This window comes from Candoia aspera, chromosome 6 (genome assembly GCF_035149785.1).
Source record: "Candoia aspera isolate rCanAsp1 chromosome 6, rCanAsp1.hap2, whole genome shotgun sequence".
Lineage (NCBI taxonomy): Eukaryota > Metazoa > Chordata > Lepidosauria > Squamata > Boidae > Candoia > Candoia aspera.
Genome location: NC_086158.1, coordinates 70,925,709 through 70,943,265, shown reverse-complemented (window position 1 = coordinate 70,943,265; position 17,557 = coordinate 70,925,709). Strand labels below are relative to the sequence as shown.

At 35.6% G+C, this 17,557-nt stretch overlaps 1 protein-coding gene across 1 annotated transcript in view; it reads right to left on the bottom strand.

Moving 5' to 3' along the window:
* The window catches only part of ADGRA1 (adhesion G protein-coupled receptor A1), a 286,630-nt gene that overhangs the window by 260,633 nt on the left and 8,440 nt on the right, over nucleotides 1-17,557 (bottom strand). The window contains exons 3-4 of the mRNA XM_063307368.1: nucleotides 7,995-8,066; nucleotides 5,913-6,076 (exon numbers count right to left, since the gene is read on the bottom strand). Of these exons, the coding sequence (XP_063163438.1) occupies nucleotides 5,913-6,076; nucleotides 7,995-8,066 (236 nt within the window). The remainder of the gene's footprint in view (nucleotides 1-5,912; nucleotides 6,077-7,994; nucleotides 8,067-17,557) is intronic.

The following is a 17,557-nucleotide window of genomic DNA, read 5'->3' as shown; positions in this document are numbered from 1 at the left end:
AGTCCCCAAATCACCAATCTATCCCTGCACACATACACACATTGCAGTCAAGCTTTAAAATAGCCTCCATTGTTGGCAATGAAGATTGAATTGCTTAATTTTAATATGTACATGAGCATTTCTTTCTCATTCTTTAATACACAGAGAGATACTATCAAGTCTGAATTATCATGCATGTAGCACATAAGGGATTTTTTTTGGAATCAGGTTCCTAGAATCTCTAACATCTGCTGATGGTTCTAATGATTCTAAATAAAAACAGCATCACTGTCGAGACCCACTCCTAAGGTGCTTATAAATATGTCCAGTGGGTAGCTTCTTGGCTGGTTAGATATTGTTAAACATAGAAAAGGTAAAGACAAGATGATGGTAATGTTTCTTTTTTCCAGAAAGTGGCATGTAAATATATGGTTAAAAAGTCTCTCTTAGGACCTTTAATTCCCCATTGCTGAATTGTAACACTCTCCACTTATTCTTGCATCAGCAGAAAACTGAAATGTGTTTTCCCATTGCTGATTCCTACCCTACACTGCAGCCACCTAAGGTCCTTCTAAAGTGACAGATTTTACCCACCTTGAGGCTGCACTTGGATAGTGTTGGGATAAGAGGGAAAGGATTAATACTAGTGCACCTAAGGACAGCTGAATCCTGTCTTACTCACAGGCTGGAAACAGGACGAAGGCAATGACATGAGGACAGAGCAGAAAAAAAGATGTTGCCAGGTCATGTTTGTTCTGTGTTATCAGATTGTTGGCCAGATATGGCTATAAATCTCTACTGTCTAGAAACTCATTCTCATATTCAGTAACAAGCAGGAACTTCATACTTGATACCATTAGTGAAGATAAGAAATAAATCATATATATATGCAGAGAATCTGCCTACTCCTGAATTAAAAAATTAAGCCCTATGTATATAGACCCCAGAGTTTAAATCTTAAGATGTTGTTCTCCTACCTTTTCAAATCAATGGACTTTTGGTTGATGTTTCCCCAGGTCTGAGATGGGAGACACCTGCTCATTGTTTGCACAATGGTTCCATCTGGCCTGAGCAACACCTCCTTCCACCTCCTTCAGCCCTTTTATGTGTGAATAGGTGTAGGCAGGGAAAGTTCTAGAAGTCAAGTTCATGGTAGCTGGGGGTGGTTTCTGGGAGTTGAAGTCTACCCATCTTCAACTTGCCAAGATTGAAAAACACTGCCCTCACTTGGCCAACCCTGCTTCTCTATAAAAGTACTATAATCAACCCACCCATTCCTGAGTTACTTAATCCCTTCCTCTAATTAAATCAGTCCTCGGATAACACCAAGATGAACTCCTTGTTCTGTCTTAGTATTCCCGCCAAATGCCTTTTCAAAAATATATTTTGAAACTATTTTAAAGATAAAATTCCAGTGGCATTCTTCTCAGATGGGTAACTTTTATATTTCTCTTTTAAAATCTATCCCTGCCAGACAAATCCTTCAGTTCTCCCCACTTTTCCATCCAGTTGCCTAACAGGTAAAAAGGGCCAACATTTCTTTGCAAGAACTAGCACAAGCAAATTCCACATCTGTATAATCAAATTCCCAACCTATTACTCACACAGCCTTGGTGATATCACTTGTATAAAAGAAACTAAGAAGATACTTGACACAACTTATTAGGGGCTCAAGGAATAAGGATATAGTGACAGCCTAGTAGTCAGTCATATGCAGTTTTAATTTATGACACAGTTGGTACAGTACAACCAAATGAAACTTGCTTAGAAGGAAAATGATAACATCCACAAGGTATTCTAGAATAATGAAGAATCAGAAACAGAGGGAAGAAAATTCTGTATCTGTGTACTGATAGCAACAGCCTAAATATTTAGGCCTAACTTTAACATGATCCCATACAAGAAACATGCATCACAGCTCTCATAATTTATCTTATAGACTCTTACAAGATTTAGTTTCCTTAACAGAACTAGCTAGTTTTATGTTACGGCATTTTAGAAATAAAAGAGAGATATTAGATTTTGCAGTTGCTGTTAACATTTGCATTCAGTATTTACTCAGTACAGTACGTCTGATCAGTTCACAGAAATCTTGGCCAACTTGTAAGAAAGTCTAGAAAAAGCTGTTGGGCATCTGGTGGAATGGCAGTTGGGTGGTTACAAAACTACACATTGGGTACGTAAGATACCCAGTGAGATGGGCAGTGGCTAAATTTGAAAAACAAACAAACAAGATACTGACAGAAGAATAAAAGGGGAGATCCAAGTACAGGGCAAGACATGAAGGTACCTAGCTTTGGAATTGGCCTGGCTCTAGGTTTCTATCATTTGTTAATTTTAATAGAAACTATCTAACTCCCATTCCCCAATTCTTCAGCATTAAAATTCCAATCTTTTTTGCCTGTTAAATGTCTTTCTTTGGTTTGCTGATAGCCACAGAGATGTATATTTTATTTTTTTCACATGAAAAACACCTTCAATATTCAATCTAGAAATATCTTCAGAGATGATATTTGAGGTTATCATACCAGACATGCTTTTTGTCTGAATTTAAAGCAATAGACTAGCTTTCTAGGTACCAATTTAAAGCAATAGACTAGCTTTCTAGGTACCAAGTAATCTAAATGCAATGGATGGAAAAAGCTTCTAGCATTCATAAAAATATGATAACCATGTCATATACATATGTTTTTATTTCTATGTGAATAGATTCTTGGCAAGAAGTTTGCTTTTATACTGTGACTAAAATGCACCATGAATCATTAACTCTTTTAATTGGAAATCTTTAAAAAAAACATCAGGATGAATCACTTAAGTCTGTGTTCCTCACCAGACGTGATTACTACTATTAGCCAGACTTGATTACTAATATAAGCCTACACTGAATGTCAACACTCTCAGTAATTTTCATAAAAATGAAAAAGCAAAGATGATCAAAATGAAAAAGATCAAATAATATATTTTGCTGCATATACCTTAAAGCTTTTTTTTTTTTTTTGGTCTACCAAATCTTTGTCATTGGATCACTCAGAACCTAGATCCCCTATTCTATTTACCCACTTTTCTTGGGGGGAAAATATGCAGCAACTGGTTATTCCTTGATATGTAACATCATCAAAAAATCTGAACTGGCTTATTAACAACACTGCTATTATTATCAATTAAAGTCCTAGTTGTATTGGATTTTGCCTAGTTTAGAGGCCACATCTTCCTTGGTGTGAGAATCTGGTTGAATAATGAGGACAAGATCTGTTCTAATGGACTGCCTTACAGTGATGGAACATATGTTCCCCAAATACCAAAACCCAAATCAATTAATTTAATTGATTGAATTTAAACAAATTAGCTCTCCTAATTTTACAATACTTGAGTGAATCAGGATGAAGAATATTTAACTTTTTAAAAATATATATTTTATTTCAAGTGACTTCTGATCAAGATACTACTGTATTAGGACTGGCATTAGCATGCTTTGGTACTCCCTGTAGTATGGTTATCCTGATAACTGACAAATTATCCCTTATTGGAACCAGAAACAAGGATACTTTGCTTTCATTTTGAGAGGGGATGTGTTGATTACTTTCATCCCCCAGGCAATAAGGCAGATTCAATTCAATTCAATTCATTACATTTGTTTTGGCTGCCCACTCCATTAGACTTTAGATGCAGATAAGAGCAACATTATGTCTGTTATTATGATTATGTATGGGGACAATAAAGTTATAAAACTAACCATTAAGTCTCCTTTGTGGAAGCTGAAATATCTCTGCCAGAAAATTATTAGCTAGGTATCAGGTTGATTGATCATCTTCTAGCCTTTCCCTTTTGTACGGACTCAGCCATTTATTGTGAAGTTTCTTAGCTTTGCCATGAGAAAGGAACAACTGCAAAAAATATGTACTAGTAGAGTAATTGAATGGGAGGAAATAAATCTCACATAACACTCTTCCCAGATAACACCAACAACCAACAACCTGCTAGAATACAGAAAGTCATTCCCCACCATGAGAAATTTGGCTAATGAGAGAAATTTTTACATTTGCAGCTTCCTCCCCTCCCCACCCCCACCACCCCAAATTATCTGATGCCATCTAAAGATCCTTTCCAGCAATGATGGGAACTTAAAATTTTCATACTTCTTTAAATTCTCACTAAAATCTTTTGGGAGAATAAAAAAGCCTCTATGTTTTCCTATTGTGTTTGATCCCTCAGGTTGCCAAACATTTTATCTCTAATAAAAGCTTTTGCTCTTGCTTGTTCTAGCTATTTCTCCTTGGAGCTACAAGAAAATATTATATATTGTACTACAATTGACTCTTCCCCTTTGTCTTTTTTTCTCTCTCTAATAGGTCAAGCAAAACCTAGACATAGGATTTACCTGTATTGCCCCATTACCAGAATGAACAGCAACCATTTTTTGAAGGCAGAAATGGATGTCAGTCTTTACTCACTTCCTTTCCATTGCAAATTAGTCTCCCTTGTGCATTTTCCTGCTGCAGTTTGAAAGCAGTCTTTCCTCAGGTATTTTTGTCTGTTTAGGCTGAAGCCTTTTACTTTCTTACAGGCTAATTCCAGCAGTTCATTACCAACTTCACAGAGGAAGGAACACCCCTTCAGCTGAAGCAGTGCTTATCACTAGTCTGTACCTTTTAGACCTTTTCTTTATCCTCATTGTTGCAACAGCAGTCAATGTAACTCTGGATTTGCAAGTCAAAGATTGCTGGTTTGAAACAAGGTTTTTCCTTTCTGAGTTCCCTGCTTGTCACTGTGCTTCATCATTCATTCATTCATTCATTCAGTGCAGTTCCACTGTTTTGCCATTTTTTTAGTCACCTGGTATAGCAGGGTTTAACCATCAGTTCTCAAATATCCAGACTGGGCGCCGGGACTGAAACCCTTCAATTTCAGGTGAAAGAAAAAATGAAATGCTCTTTGCCCTCTTGAAATTTTCCTGTACCATTAGAAATTCTGCAAATATTAACAAAATTATAGTAGAATTGCAGGATATAAGATTTTTTTTTCTTTATATGATTGATACCTTTTATAGATAAGCCAGGAACTTCCATCCTATTCTCATTTTACTAATACATGAGTTTGATATCCTGTGAGACTGAAATCTCTCTCTTCTGGCCTTAAAATGAGACTAATACAACAAACATTTTGCTTCCTATATACCAAATATCTCAGAAAATGTTCAACAAGTGCAGATTGCAATACCTTTGTGGACACAACTCAGAAGATAAGCCATTAACTCATGGGGTAAGGACTTATCTTATAACTGAAATATATTAGATGAAAATGGATTTATACTAATTCAGGTATAGGAAGGATATATAAGTTTTCTTGGCTATATCACCATTATTTGAAATCTACCAAGACATCAAACCAAATCAAATCTTTATTATACTCATAGACCAGCATAAACCAAGACATCAAGATCACACACAAGACCGGAACATCACTTCCAAGCTTTCTTAGAACTAATTTTTTTTATATGTTATATCTCTAGATAGGTATTTTAAGCACTCTAGATATTTAAATACTTTAGATTAAATACATTTTTAGATTTTATAATAATGAAAGAGGTTGTATTTGAATTAAAAATCAAGTTACTCAAATATATTATTTCATTATACCTCTTTCCTGTCCAATTTGTTTGTATAATGCCAAATATTTCTTTTAAAATGTTTGCCTCTCTGTGATCTCTTCACTGGACTCATGCATGAAAGTTTATGTATTACAAGATTTTACATATATACTGTATGTATGTGTACACAATTATGTGTGTGTGCATGCATATATGTGTAAGGTCTGTACATGAGTATTGACCACCAGCTTTTCTACAAATCTCTACCCCTTTTCTTTCTGGGGCATTTTTTTTCAGTACATTTTTGTTTCAATTTATGATGCTGAAAAACAAAGGTATAACTCACCACATATCAGCTGATTTTCTTTCAGATTCCGAAATGGTGTTCCTTGTAAACTCCTTGGGAAAGCACACACAGTTTCTTCTGATATCCGCACTGACGAATTTGTAGCCCAATATAAGATCCATTTGAGATTACAATCACAAATGAGGGAATCAGTGTAGAAATGTCTGAAAACAAATCCCAAACATTTCCTTTTTTAAATTAAAAAAACCCACCATATAACGAATTGATTATATCAACCAAGATATGTAAATTGCAATTGCCTAGCTCTCAGATTATCTAGTGGTAGTGAGAGGGGTTGAAATAGTGTCCACTCCTTCAACAGGTATAAATCATATAATCCTGCATGGAATATCCATATTCAAATATGTATAAATGTATGTGCTTTGTATATATAGTATGTACTATATTTACTTAACAGAAATGTGCTTTTCCCCTTAATGATCACCTATGAAATGAGGGAGGGGTCCTGTTATATTTTTTGATACAAATTACACAGATTTATTTTCTCTGTGATTTTCCTTGGGGTAAGGGAAATAATTTTACATTTACAATCATCTTCCTTTCAGTTAATATGGTATTTTTCATTTGGATAAGTTTATGTTCCCTCAAGGTTACATTACGCATATTTCTCCTAGCAATATGCATAGTTTTCACTTTGGATGCTTATGATATGTGCAAATGGGAAAAGGACTGCTCACTTGATATATTTCTGCTTATCATTAATTTCCCAAGACATACTGTGCTTCTGTTTTCCTATACAAACAGTGCTGCCATTTAGTCACACTTTGGTTATTCAGACTTTGGTTGGTATTCTTGGACAGCCAGATGGTGATTTACTACCCAATGTGCAGTTCTCAACTGCTCATGGATACATTATTACACTTTGTCAATAGAATGCATTTACATATTCAAGATAAAATGGATACTTGGAGTTATTAGCTTGATTATCCTAAATGACATTAACTTCACTTATAGATGAAGCTTAATGCCCTAGACATCACGTTTAATGAACCTCTGATTTCACAAATGGAGTGTGTGACACATGATGTGCACCAATATTTCATACCCAGGTTACAGCAGAAGTTTATGTCACAAATGTACAGTTTCTACTGAGAAAATCCAATAGAAACAGCATACTGCAGGAAAATCCTTGTAACGGATATATAGAACTTCAACTGTCATGATCCCAGTGCTAGACTTTTCTGTATTGGCTGAGAATTATGGAAATTCTCAGCCAATATAGCTGATTGAAAGGTATGTTTGAAAGACAGCTAGTGGGGAAACCCATTTATATCTCACTAATAATATATAATTATTGCAAGTCAGGATTTAAAGATTCCAACTGGAGATTTGCTTCAGAATTCTTAAAATGTAGTTTTGCTTATAACTTGGGAATTTTAAATCACCAGTTTGGGTGGAGAAAACTGGGCTCAGTCTCTAAAGTTCACCTGGCCATAAAGTTCACCTGACCTTTCATTATAGTAGACCTATATTTTGTCTTTACAGTTCCATAACTCCTATGGATTATGACCAAATTCCATTTCTAAGCAAAAAAAAAGTATAAGTTCCAGGTGCATAATTATAAAAATATTATTTGCCCTCTATACTCTAGTTAATTTTTCATCACTCTTTTTTATTGTTTAATAAAGGAAAATATAAATATTTTAATCTAATATGTACATTTAATCTAACCACAATTATAATGAACATTTTATGCAAATACTGTAAATAATTAATTTGTTTGCTTTCTGTTTTCATTCAGCCCTTTAAAAAATGTAAGGCAAATTAACCATGAAGCTTTAATATTTTTAAAGACAACTTCAAATAATAAACATTCATAAAATATTACTGTAATCTTATTATGTCAACTCCCATAATATTTTTCAATATTTTAGAGATTTGAAATTATTTCAAGATGCAGAAATGTGTTTTGAATATAATTTTCAAAATATCTATATCTGTATCTATATATCTATATCTCTCTCTCTAAATAAATTGTGAAAGAAGTGGCAATAGTAATATACATATACTGTACGATGCTACAAAGTTATAGCATACATTGCAAAATGAAGGTGTACTTACAAGGCTTTCAGAGCTAGAAGCTCAGAGAAAAGTCCATTCATGAGACTTGAAAAAATGTTTCCCGACAAATTCCTGAAAGGGAGAAACAATCATTTTTTTAAAAAAATGAAATGTATTTCAGTTGGATGATGTTATTTGGGATCACTGGTAGTATATTTAAGGTATGCATATTTAGAATTAACTACTTTTTTAGTTAATTCTATCTACAATATACGTACTGTACATAACTATGCACATGTACAATAGTTACCTGTGCAGCTATTGTAATCTGTTTTTTGCCTCTGATATGCACCCGCAGTATAGTACATACAGGTGAGGAATTACTTGTGCCTTGAGCAACCAAGTAGACATGGAAATCTTTATGAAGAGGGTGCTAAACTTTGTATCACGTTGTACTGTCCCATCCAGAAATCATACAATTGCTGCATATATGTCTAGAAATGGAAAGTTATGCAGAATTTTCTTTCCATTGAAAGGAATGGACTATTCTTGTGGATGGAAATCTTTTTGGTAGATCCATACCCTTTTCTTAACCTGTAAGGCAAATATTTATTTATTTATTTATTTATTTATTTATTTATTAAATTTATCCCTGCCCATCTCCTCCCATCGGGAAACTCTGGGCGGTTAACAATAAAATCATCAATTAAAACAACAAATATACAATATAAATACAATATATAAATATATAATTACCCTTAAAATAAGTATAAAAACAAGAATAAAAATTAAAATATACTATGAAAATGGGAGGACTGGAAGAGTTGACATCTGAAATCAGAACTGAAGGCAGAAACATGAACAATCCAAGTTATGCAGACACTACCACTTTGTTAGCTGAATATAAAGAAGACAGAGTTCATAATGAAAGTAAAAATATTAAACATTTTTGCACAAGTTAAACATTAAGCAGACAAAGGTAATATGAACCAATATGCTTAGTTGACAGCAAAGAAATGAAGGTAGTACAGACTGTTTTCTCAGTCAAGAATAATTAAAGATGGACCATGTGTTGGAGAAGTAAAAACAAGTAATTATAGAGAAGAAGGCAGTGACAAACTTATATGAAGGATGAGGGATGAGAATTAAGACAAGTATCAGAATAGTGATCTCTCCATTGATATGAATAGCTGTGAATCCTAGATTGAGAAAGAGTAAATTAGAGATATGCCTTAAAATCCTAGGTCTGAATAACCAATCATCCTTGACCAAATAAAAACAGAGAGTTTCCATAAAAATCAGCAAGCAAAACCTCTCTTTGGGCATGTGATGCAAGCAGGTAACTGACAACAACTTTGCTTGGCAAGACTGAGGACAGCAGAAGCTTCCATTGAACAATAGTACAGATAAGGTTCATGGATGGGATTGAAGAAATTACACACTTGTTTTGAAAGAGGTATTGCTAAAACAGGGGAAGATAGCATGCCTTTATCTATGTAGTTACCAGGAGTTGAGCTACACTTAACGGCACCAAGCTAATAACTTTTTTAGTAGCATCCCTAAGCTTCCACTGAAATGATAGTGTTGTGACAGGAGACTTCCAGTCTTATCTTTCCTTTATCCACTCAAGACAGATAATATTCTAAAATAAAATATAAACAATTAAAAAGCATAAAAGATCAACAATTACTGAAGTCCAAGTCAAAAGGCCCGGTTGAAAACGACTGTCAACTCTCAAAAGACTGAATTCCATAGCTTTTGCATGTGCAAAAGAATGTTTTCTCCTGTACGCCCAACAGACTAGCCTCTAAAAATGTGGGCATCTTTAATAAGGGTTTTTTTTAAATGTTAATGTCCATTGCACAGCTTCATACTGAGATAGACAGTTGCTCCCTATGTTTTGTTAGAGCTTTAAAGGCTGATGTCAAAACCTTGAGCCATGCTTGAACACTTAGCAACCAATGAAGATTTGACAATACAAGTATAATATAATCCAGGTATTATATACCAGTGAAAAGCCTAGCTATGTTGTTGTGGCAAGGTGAGCTGCCCTAATGGACACAAAGTTGTAATTGGTCCCAAGGTTAGGATTTTCTCTTCTATGCAGATAGGTACTTAGACGCCAAGAAACTTCTTGCCTAATTAAGATAACCTGTGAGTGTGCAAGCTTCCTTTCAGTGAAAATATATATCAGAGGCAGATATGTTTGTGCTGTGTATCAAGAAGCAAAGACTGGAGCTATTGGAGGAAAGCAGGCATAGATGAAGAGAGGATTCCTGGGTGAAGAAGGAATCTTCAACCAAGGATCCAGCAGAAGCATTGTAAAGGAAGTCCTGTGAAGCAGACTACCTGGTGAAATAACTAAGATTCTACTTGGAAAGGACAGACAGAAGTCAGCAAAGAAAAGCTTGACCAAGGTGCTGGATTTCCAAGGAGCTCACTTAAAAGCAAGCCTGAAATTGAAACTATTATCCAAAGGAGTGAGCAACCAAAGGAGTAATAAGAAACACCTGTGTGAATAAGGAAGGAAGGGAGATGAACTGCAAAAATCTCAGTGTATAAATGTATAACCATTTGATAACCTTAGGCCACTGTATGATAGAAATAACTATAAATGGCTTATTTGAAAAGAATGTAACAATAAACATCCCTTCAGACTGAAGAAGAAAGCTTATGTGAGTGTATATATCGGTTCCTGCCCCTTTCCCATCTTCTCGAAGGCCTTTTACTTTAATTGAAGCTTGTGGGCATTCTTGAGGAGTATCTGTATATACGAGAATATTATTTCATCAAAGTTTCAATAACTAACAAAAGAAATCAATGTTTCCTCAATCCTTGTTTAATATTCTGAAAATAGCTTCTAAAAGCCTAATAACAAATACCTGTAGCTATAGTAATAATGTACTAAAAGTGTAGGCTACTAGTCACTGTAGGGAGAAAGCCACAGTAGCAAACAATTAGGAGTCTATCTGATAGCACTTTTTCTGACTAACAAATTTTATTAAAAGGGAATAAGCTTTTGTGAGCTGCAGCTCGCTCAGTCAAGTGCATTGCATTTAGTGGCATTGTATACATACTAGGATTTGTAAATTTAAATAATTCCAACTGTACTATAAAATCTGTAGTGAATCCCCCAATTTGAATAAAAACCTTTCAGCTTGTCCTGGGAGACTCTCACCTCTCCAGAGTTACACTCCTTTTAGCTTATACATGGAAGAAACCTTCATACTATGGCAGTCAGTAGAGGAGATAATGGCAGGAATTGGAGGTTATTAAGCCACAATGCTTATGAGGAAGCTTGTTTTTATTTATCGTATTTTTATCACCACCCATCTCCCCCACACGGGGACCCTGGGCAGTTCACAATAAAACAATTTAAAATTCAATAAAAGCATAAATAGTACCAGTGATCAATAAATATGTTTAATTGTTACCTTAAATCCACTACCCCACTCACAGATGTGACCTTTTTTGCCCAGATTTTTAACATCAAAGGTGTTATATAAAATGCAGGGAACACACATAGGAATCCCATTAAAATGTTGATTAGAATCCGAATCTCTTAATTCCCAGTCATGTTGGTTGGAAAAGGATAGTAAAAATATAATACAATATTTCCTAGAAAGCCTTTTTAAAAATTTGTCCCTGGGCAGAGAGATGACTCAGGAACCCGCTCTGAATAATCAACATTAGGTAGACAGGTTAAAAATCCTGCCTTTTAGGCCAAAGAGAAAAAGAAGAAAATCGTGTTGACTTCATCTCTAGCAGAATTCTTTTAAGAGGAAACTGAAGAGCTTGCAACCAGTCTAATCTCTCCTCCTCCTTGCAAGACTTTGCTCACCCAAGAGAGAAACACCATTTCTCCATCGCCAGCTAAAGTCACTCAAGGAGAAGCTGCAGCAGCTGAGAAGGCTAAGTTGAACTCTCTGTCCTTTTTAAGTGTTTGCTGTTCCAGAAAGAAAGATCTTTGAGATACATGTGGTAAGATCTTCTAAATGGACTAGAAAAGTCCAGCCAGTATGATTATAGAACAGTCAAACCCTCCACTGAGCTGGATTTGCAATTACAACTCCAAGTAAACCACTGGGTTTTTCACAATATATGTTGTGAGTATGTTGCCTCCTAAGACTCAGAAGCATAATCTTCCTGGACCAGACCCTGATGACTTGCTTCCATAGCCTGGAATAGCCACTCTTTGTCTGTTCAAGAGCCCTGACAAAGGCTCAAAGAACAATATGTCAATTGCCAGTCTGTGAAATGGTCTGGGTCCCCAACTTCAGGAAGTCAAGGAGCTTGTTAAGCTGACCCAGCCAAAAGACCACTGGTAAGTAATTACTGTATTGGTATCTTCCTTCCCCTGCTTCTATAAGCTTCTACAAGTTTCTCTACCACCGATCTTCAAAAACAGTGCAATGAAAAGATAACCCAGCCTGCCTTCCTCTTCCACCTCCCCCCAATAAATCTATTATCATAGCTTTAAGCTGGCTTCTCAGCCACATTTCTTTTTATTAGTTGTCCTTTTTCTACCCACCCTCCCCTCATCTACTTGTTACACACAGACTGTTTTTTCAGTCCTCCTTTTCCTTTGTTCTCGTTGGATTCCTGACTAAGATGCACATGCCAAAATTGTGTCCCCTGCCTCCCCCCTGAGGCTTTTCTAAAACTCTGTCTCTTTCTCCAAGGAAAAGAAAGGGGCTTGCCTTGAGCATACCCTGGGCATGCTCTCCTAAAATCTGCTCTATTCATGCTGTTCGCTATACATGCTGTGCTACTGCTAGTCCCTGAAGAGCATTTGCTGTTCCCTCAATACTCCTTAAATGCTATTTCCACACTGAATGCTTTTCCCAGTGACTGCTACTTTCCCCTTCATTGCCATTTTCCATTGACTGTTACTTTCCCCATTGAATGGTTTGTGAATGTTTTTCGTGTTTTCATTGTTATTTGCTCAGTGCTGTTTATTGCTTTTAAAGGCTACTTCTCCAGTGAATGATATTTTCCCAATTATTGCTATTTTCTCCTTCACTGCTATTTCCACTGACATTATTTTCCTTGTGGTGTTCTTCAATAAAACCTAACCTCCTTTTCAGAGGCATGTATGGCTGCAATTTTGAGGTTCATATTCCTTCTTTAATGTATGGCTTTTAAATACTTGTCCCTGCTAGGCTTTCCCTGCGAAATAAGAACTGCTTATGAAAGGAACAAAAACACTGTAAAAAGAAAAGCATTTTCAAGCTTCTGTGACACTGGAGTGGTTTGATCTTCACCCTAACCCCAAAAATTCCCAGATAGAATTTTAGGAGTAATATCCTAACACTTCTGGAGGGCATCAGTTTGGGGAAGGTGATAAAAATAAAATATAGATTGCCTCTGAACAACACCAATGCATGGGGAATTTAAGTGAAGTAGATAATCTTCAGTGATGGCATAAGAGTTATCACTCAGATCCAGGTATCCATAAATTCTGGATTTCATTGAATGACAAAACATGAATCTTGATGCTGAGATACAAGCTCTGTCCCTCATACACATGCCTGTGACTTTATGACACACATACAAAAGTGGGAGGGCTTGTATCATTTGCCCTCATGGATGCCTTCGTTAGAAGGTAATTAAAATCTAAGCTGAAGTTTTTTTTTCAGCCTTCTTTCAAGAGCTGTTCCTGTAAAAATCCACAATTTCTGCTATAGAACTGGAAAAAAAAATCTGGCATTGTCTTCCACATGGATTTTGTTTATAACCTGTTATTTCTTCTGAAGAACTCAAGACATCATATAAAGTTCCCAATTTGAACTTCACAAATGCTTCTGAAAAAAGTCACAAGGACAACAAAAATTGCAAAGATAAAAATGATTTAAAAAACACTGAAACTATATTAGAACTTTATTTATTTATTAGTTTTATCTTGCTCCTTTCTCTCAAAGTGCCCTCCATAGCATTCCTGCCTTACAGTGAGGTTGATTGGGTGACTGGCTGAATATGTTTCTGTCACTGAAAGAATATCCAACATTTTAACTGGTGCAGTGCAATGACATATATTAACCAAGTAGTTAAACTTTGATTAACAATTTTGAGAGGCCAATTCATAAAAGATGTGATTTAACTTTTTTCTGAAAAGCAATTATAAATTTTAGCTGTCAGGGAAAAGCATTCCACACTTCAGGGTGACACTAGACAAGAAGAGATTCATTTTTGTGTGGCTAACAAGTAGGTTTCTGTGAGAAAAGGTGCTTCCAAAATGGCTTGTCCCTTAGTCCTTGATACTGAACAGTCCATCCATCAGACAAGTAATAGTTATTCAAAGCTTCAAAGGTTAAAGCCAACATTTTGAACTGATCCTGGAAACCAGCTGAGAACTAGTGCACATCTTTCAATATCAGTATTATAATATTCTACACCATTAGTAAATGATCCATGTGGTTTGCTTGGTAAAAAGAAGAGGACAACCGGCAGCCAGGTGGATAGACTCAGTTAAAGTAGCAATGGGTGCATCACTGGAAGAGCTGAAGGAGCAGGTTAGGGACAGATCATTGTGGAGAAAACCTATTTGTGTGGTTGCTAAGAGTTGACAATGACTTGATGGCACATCAATCAATCAGTAAACTACTTGCCAAATGTACCACTCTTCAAGAGTAGCCTAAACAAAGAGTACTGCCGAAGTCTGTATCAAGGCAAGGATAACCAAGTCATGGATGTAACCAAATCATGAATAACTCTGCCAGATCAACAGCTTAACAGAGTTACATAAGTAATCCCTGCAACTGCTATCATCTGAACATTCAGTTGTGTATAAGATCAAGAAGTGCTCCCAGCTTATAAACCCAATGTTTCACAAGAAGTTGAATCCCAATCCAGGAACCAGACTTTTTGTATCATCTAATGTGAATTCAGTCTCACTTTGCTCATTCATATCCCATCCATTATTAAACTCAATTGTTTGAATCCACTTCCTGGAAGCTGCACTCTCTATTTATGTAAGTAATCAATGGCTGTTTTAAATATTATTACAGTAAAAAGCTCCCACAAGGCTCAGTCTCTATTTAATATGGAGAACAAGGAGAGCTGGCATTCCATAAACACTGTTCAAATGCTCTGTACTTATGGCAGCATTTTGCCTCAGGAGGCCTAATTGGTATGTAAAATGGGTACTAATCTCAACCCATGCAGAATCTCAAGGCATAAATAAATTCTGATTAATTCTAATGTACCCAGTGCAGAAGTAGGATCTGAAATGTCATTACCATATTCAATTCTCAACTCTGTAATGCATGGATCAGTATCAGTAGGACAATAAGGATCTAAAAAGGATATAGTTCAGCAGAGCTACATCAGTTTTCTATACGACTGGGTTTTTCTGTATGTTTTTTTTGGCACTGATGAAAGTAATTAGATGCCTGCTCCAGTAACATTATTACAGTCATATGTTATGATATTATACTGCTAACTGTCGGTGATTATTCATGCTCAGGATTAAAGAGTAATCATATGTACTTGAATCAAGTGAATAAAGTTTAAAGAAGCTTAATTTGCATCACAAGGAATGTCTGAGTTGTGGATTCGGTAGATCCATCAAATTTGGCTGACATGCATTACTGAAGGAAAATAGCCAATCTGCTACATCACCTGATATTCAGAGCAAAGAATTCCCAAGAGATGTATAAATTACAGAGAGCCCCATTATACTTTCAAAATTACTCCACAGAGCTCATTGTCAGAACAGGCAGCATGGCCACTAACTTTTTAAAAAATATATATAAAGCAAAATGTGCTGCCTTAAGATGTGTCATTCATAATCACAGAAAGAATCCGAGCAGCTCACAAAAGATAAATATGGCCAAGGGATAAATAAGCTAGTCAAGACATGTCAGGCTGGTATATTATTCAGAAATATTTTTTGCCATCAGCTACTATCTCCACATCTGTCATATGAAGTGAATCATTTCAGTAAACTTCTGTGATGTCAATAATCATATATGTAAAATATTCAACTATAAACCCATGAGAAAACAGGCAGACATACAGCACTAAAACACAATTAACTTTGGTCTTCAGAAACCGATCTGGCAATGTATGAAAGGGGCTGGGAGAATGTCAAGGCTCAGATCAAGTCCTTAAGGGCATCCCTTAACAGCAACTAAGGGTGCTAACAGACCCAAGTAGGCTTTACCACATACAAATATAGGGCTCAGTCTGCCATTCACAGCAGAAAAATCACTTCTCTCTGTGGAAGATATGCATACAGTTTAAAAGCAGAATTCCTTCTAGGAAGTCAACAAAGGAGATTACAGTAGCATGTTCATTCCTACTGCCACACCTTACATGTAGAGATCACATGTTCTTAGAAATATTTTGAATTTGCAAAAACTATAAGAGGTTTATATCATGAAAATGGGTAAGATGGGAAGGAGGTGGTAGTAATGGTCATTGTCATAATGGATATAAATTCACTGACTAATTCTTGAAATCTAGTAGTGGAAAGGGCAGGGAAAAATGGATATGCCAGAAAACAGGATTTGGGTAGGATTCCATGGATAAGAGCAACAGAATTTCAGGCTTATGGCATTAAATTAGGAATCAGGTCATAAAATAAAGAAGGAAAGTTGGTAATGTAGAAGGTTGTAACATTATAGAAACACACACCTCTGAAACAACTTAGGTAAAAAGGTTTTTTTTCTGATTAATTGATTTGTCTCCAAATCTGATTAATTAATTTGATGTGAACACAAGTTGTATGATCATTTTGAAACTCATACATTTTTTAAAAGAATCAAAGACATTCAAATAATATCTCTGACTATAAATCAGCATATATTTGCAATTTAAATATGAAGAAAATGTGTACTACAAACCAAATTTAAAAGTAGGTTTCCCTGAAATAAACATGATCTGGCAACATTTTTTTTCTGTCCTGTTTCCACAACATTGCCTTCATTCTGTCCTTTAGCCCATGAATGAAACAGGTTCAAAATGCAGTTAGTTATACCAATGTTAAAGTATGGTTTTCCCTCTTTTTTCCACACTGTTCAATGGGACTTCAAGATCTATAAAATCTGTTATACTTTGTGAAGTATATCTTGGAGGGAAGTCAGTAACCATGAGAACTTGAAACAGGCAACAGAAACAGTATAGAGACTGGCAAATTTGTAGTATGTACATGGCATATCTGTATGTATATGCGCACACAGACTTAATACTTCAACCCAGCAGGGGGAAAGACCCTATTACCCATTCTTGACTACTGTCATGCTGAAGGGTGTATGATAGTACTTCAGCTCAGAAGTGGGGAAGGTTCTAAGTTTGAATAATCAAAGGAAACAAAAAGAAAATTGTTGAATGTGCAAGCAAGGATTTGGTGACTTAATGAAATTGAATCAGAGGTGATATTAAACTGATAACAATATAGTCTTTGTTCTTGCTTCCTGAAAGTTACATAAAAACCACAGTTCCACTTTTAGTATTTAATGAACATCCTAATGATTGTGAACACAAGGGACAAGGTTTTGGAATTCGTATCCAAGTAACTATTTGCATATTGTGTTTATCATAGGCTATTGCACATGATTTACACAAAACAAAGTACAAAACAACCAGTATTAACACTTACTGGAATACTAACATCATCAAGT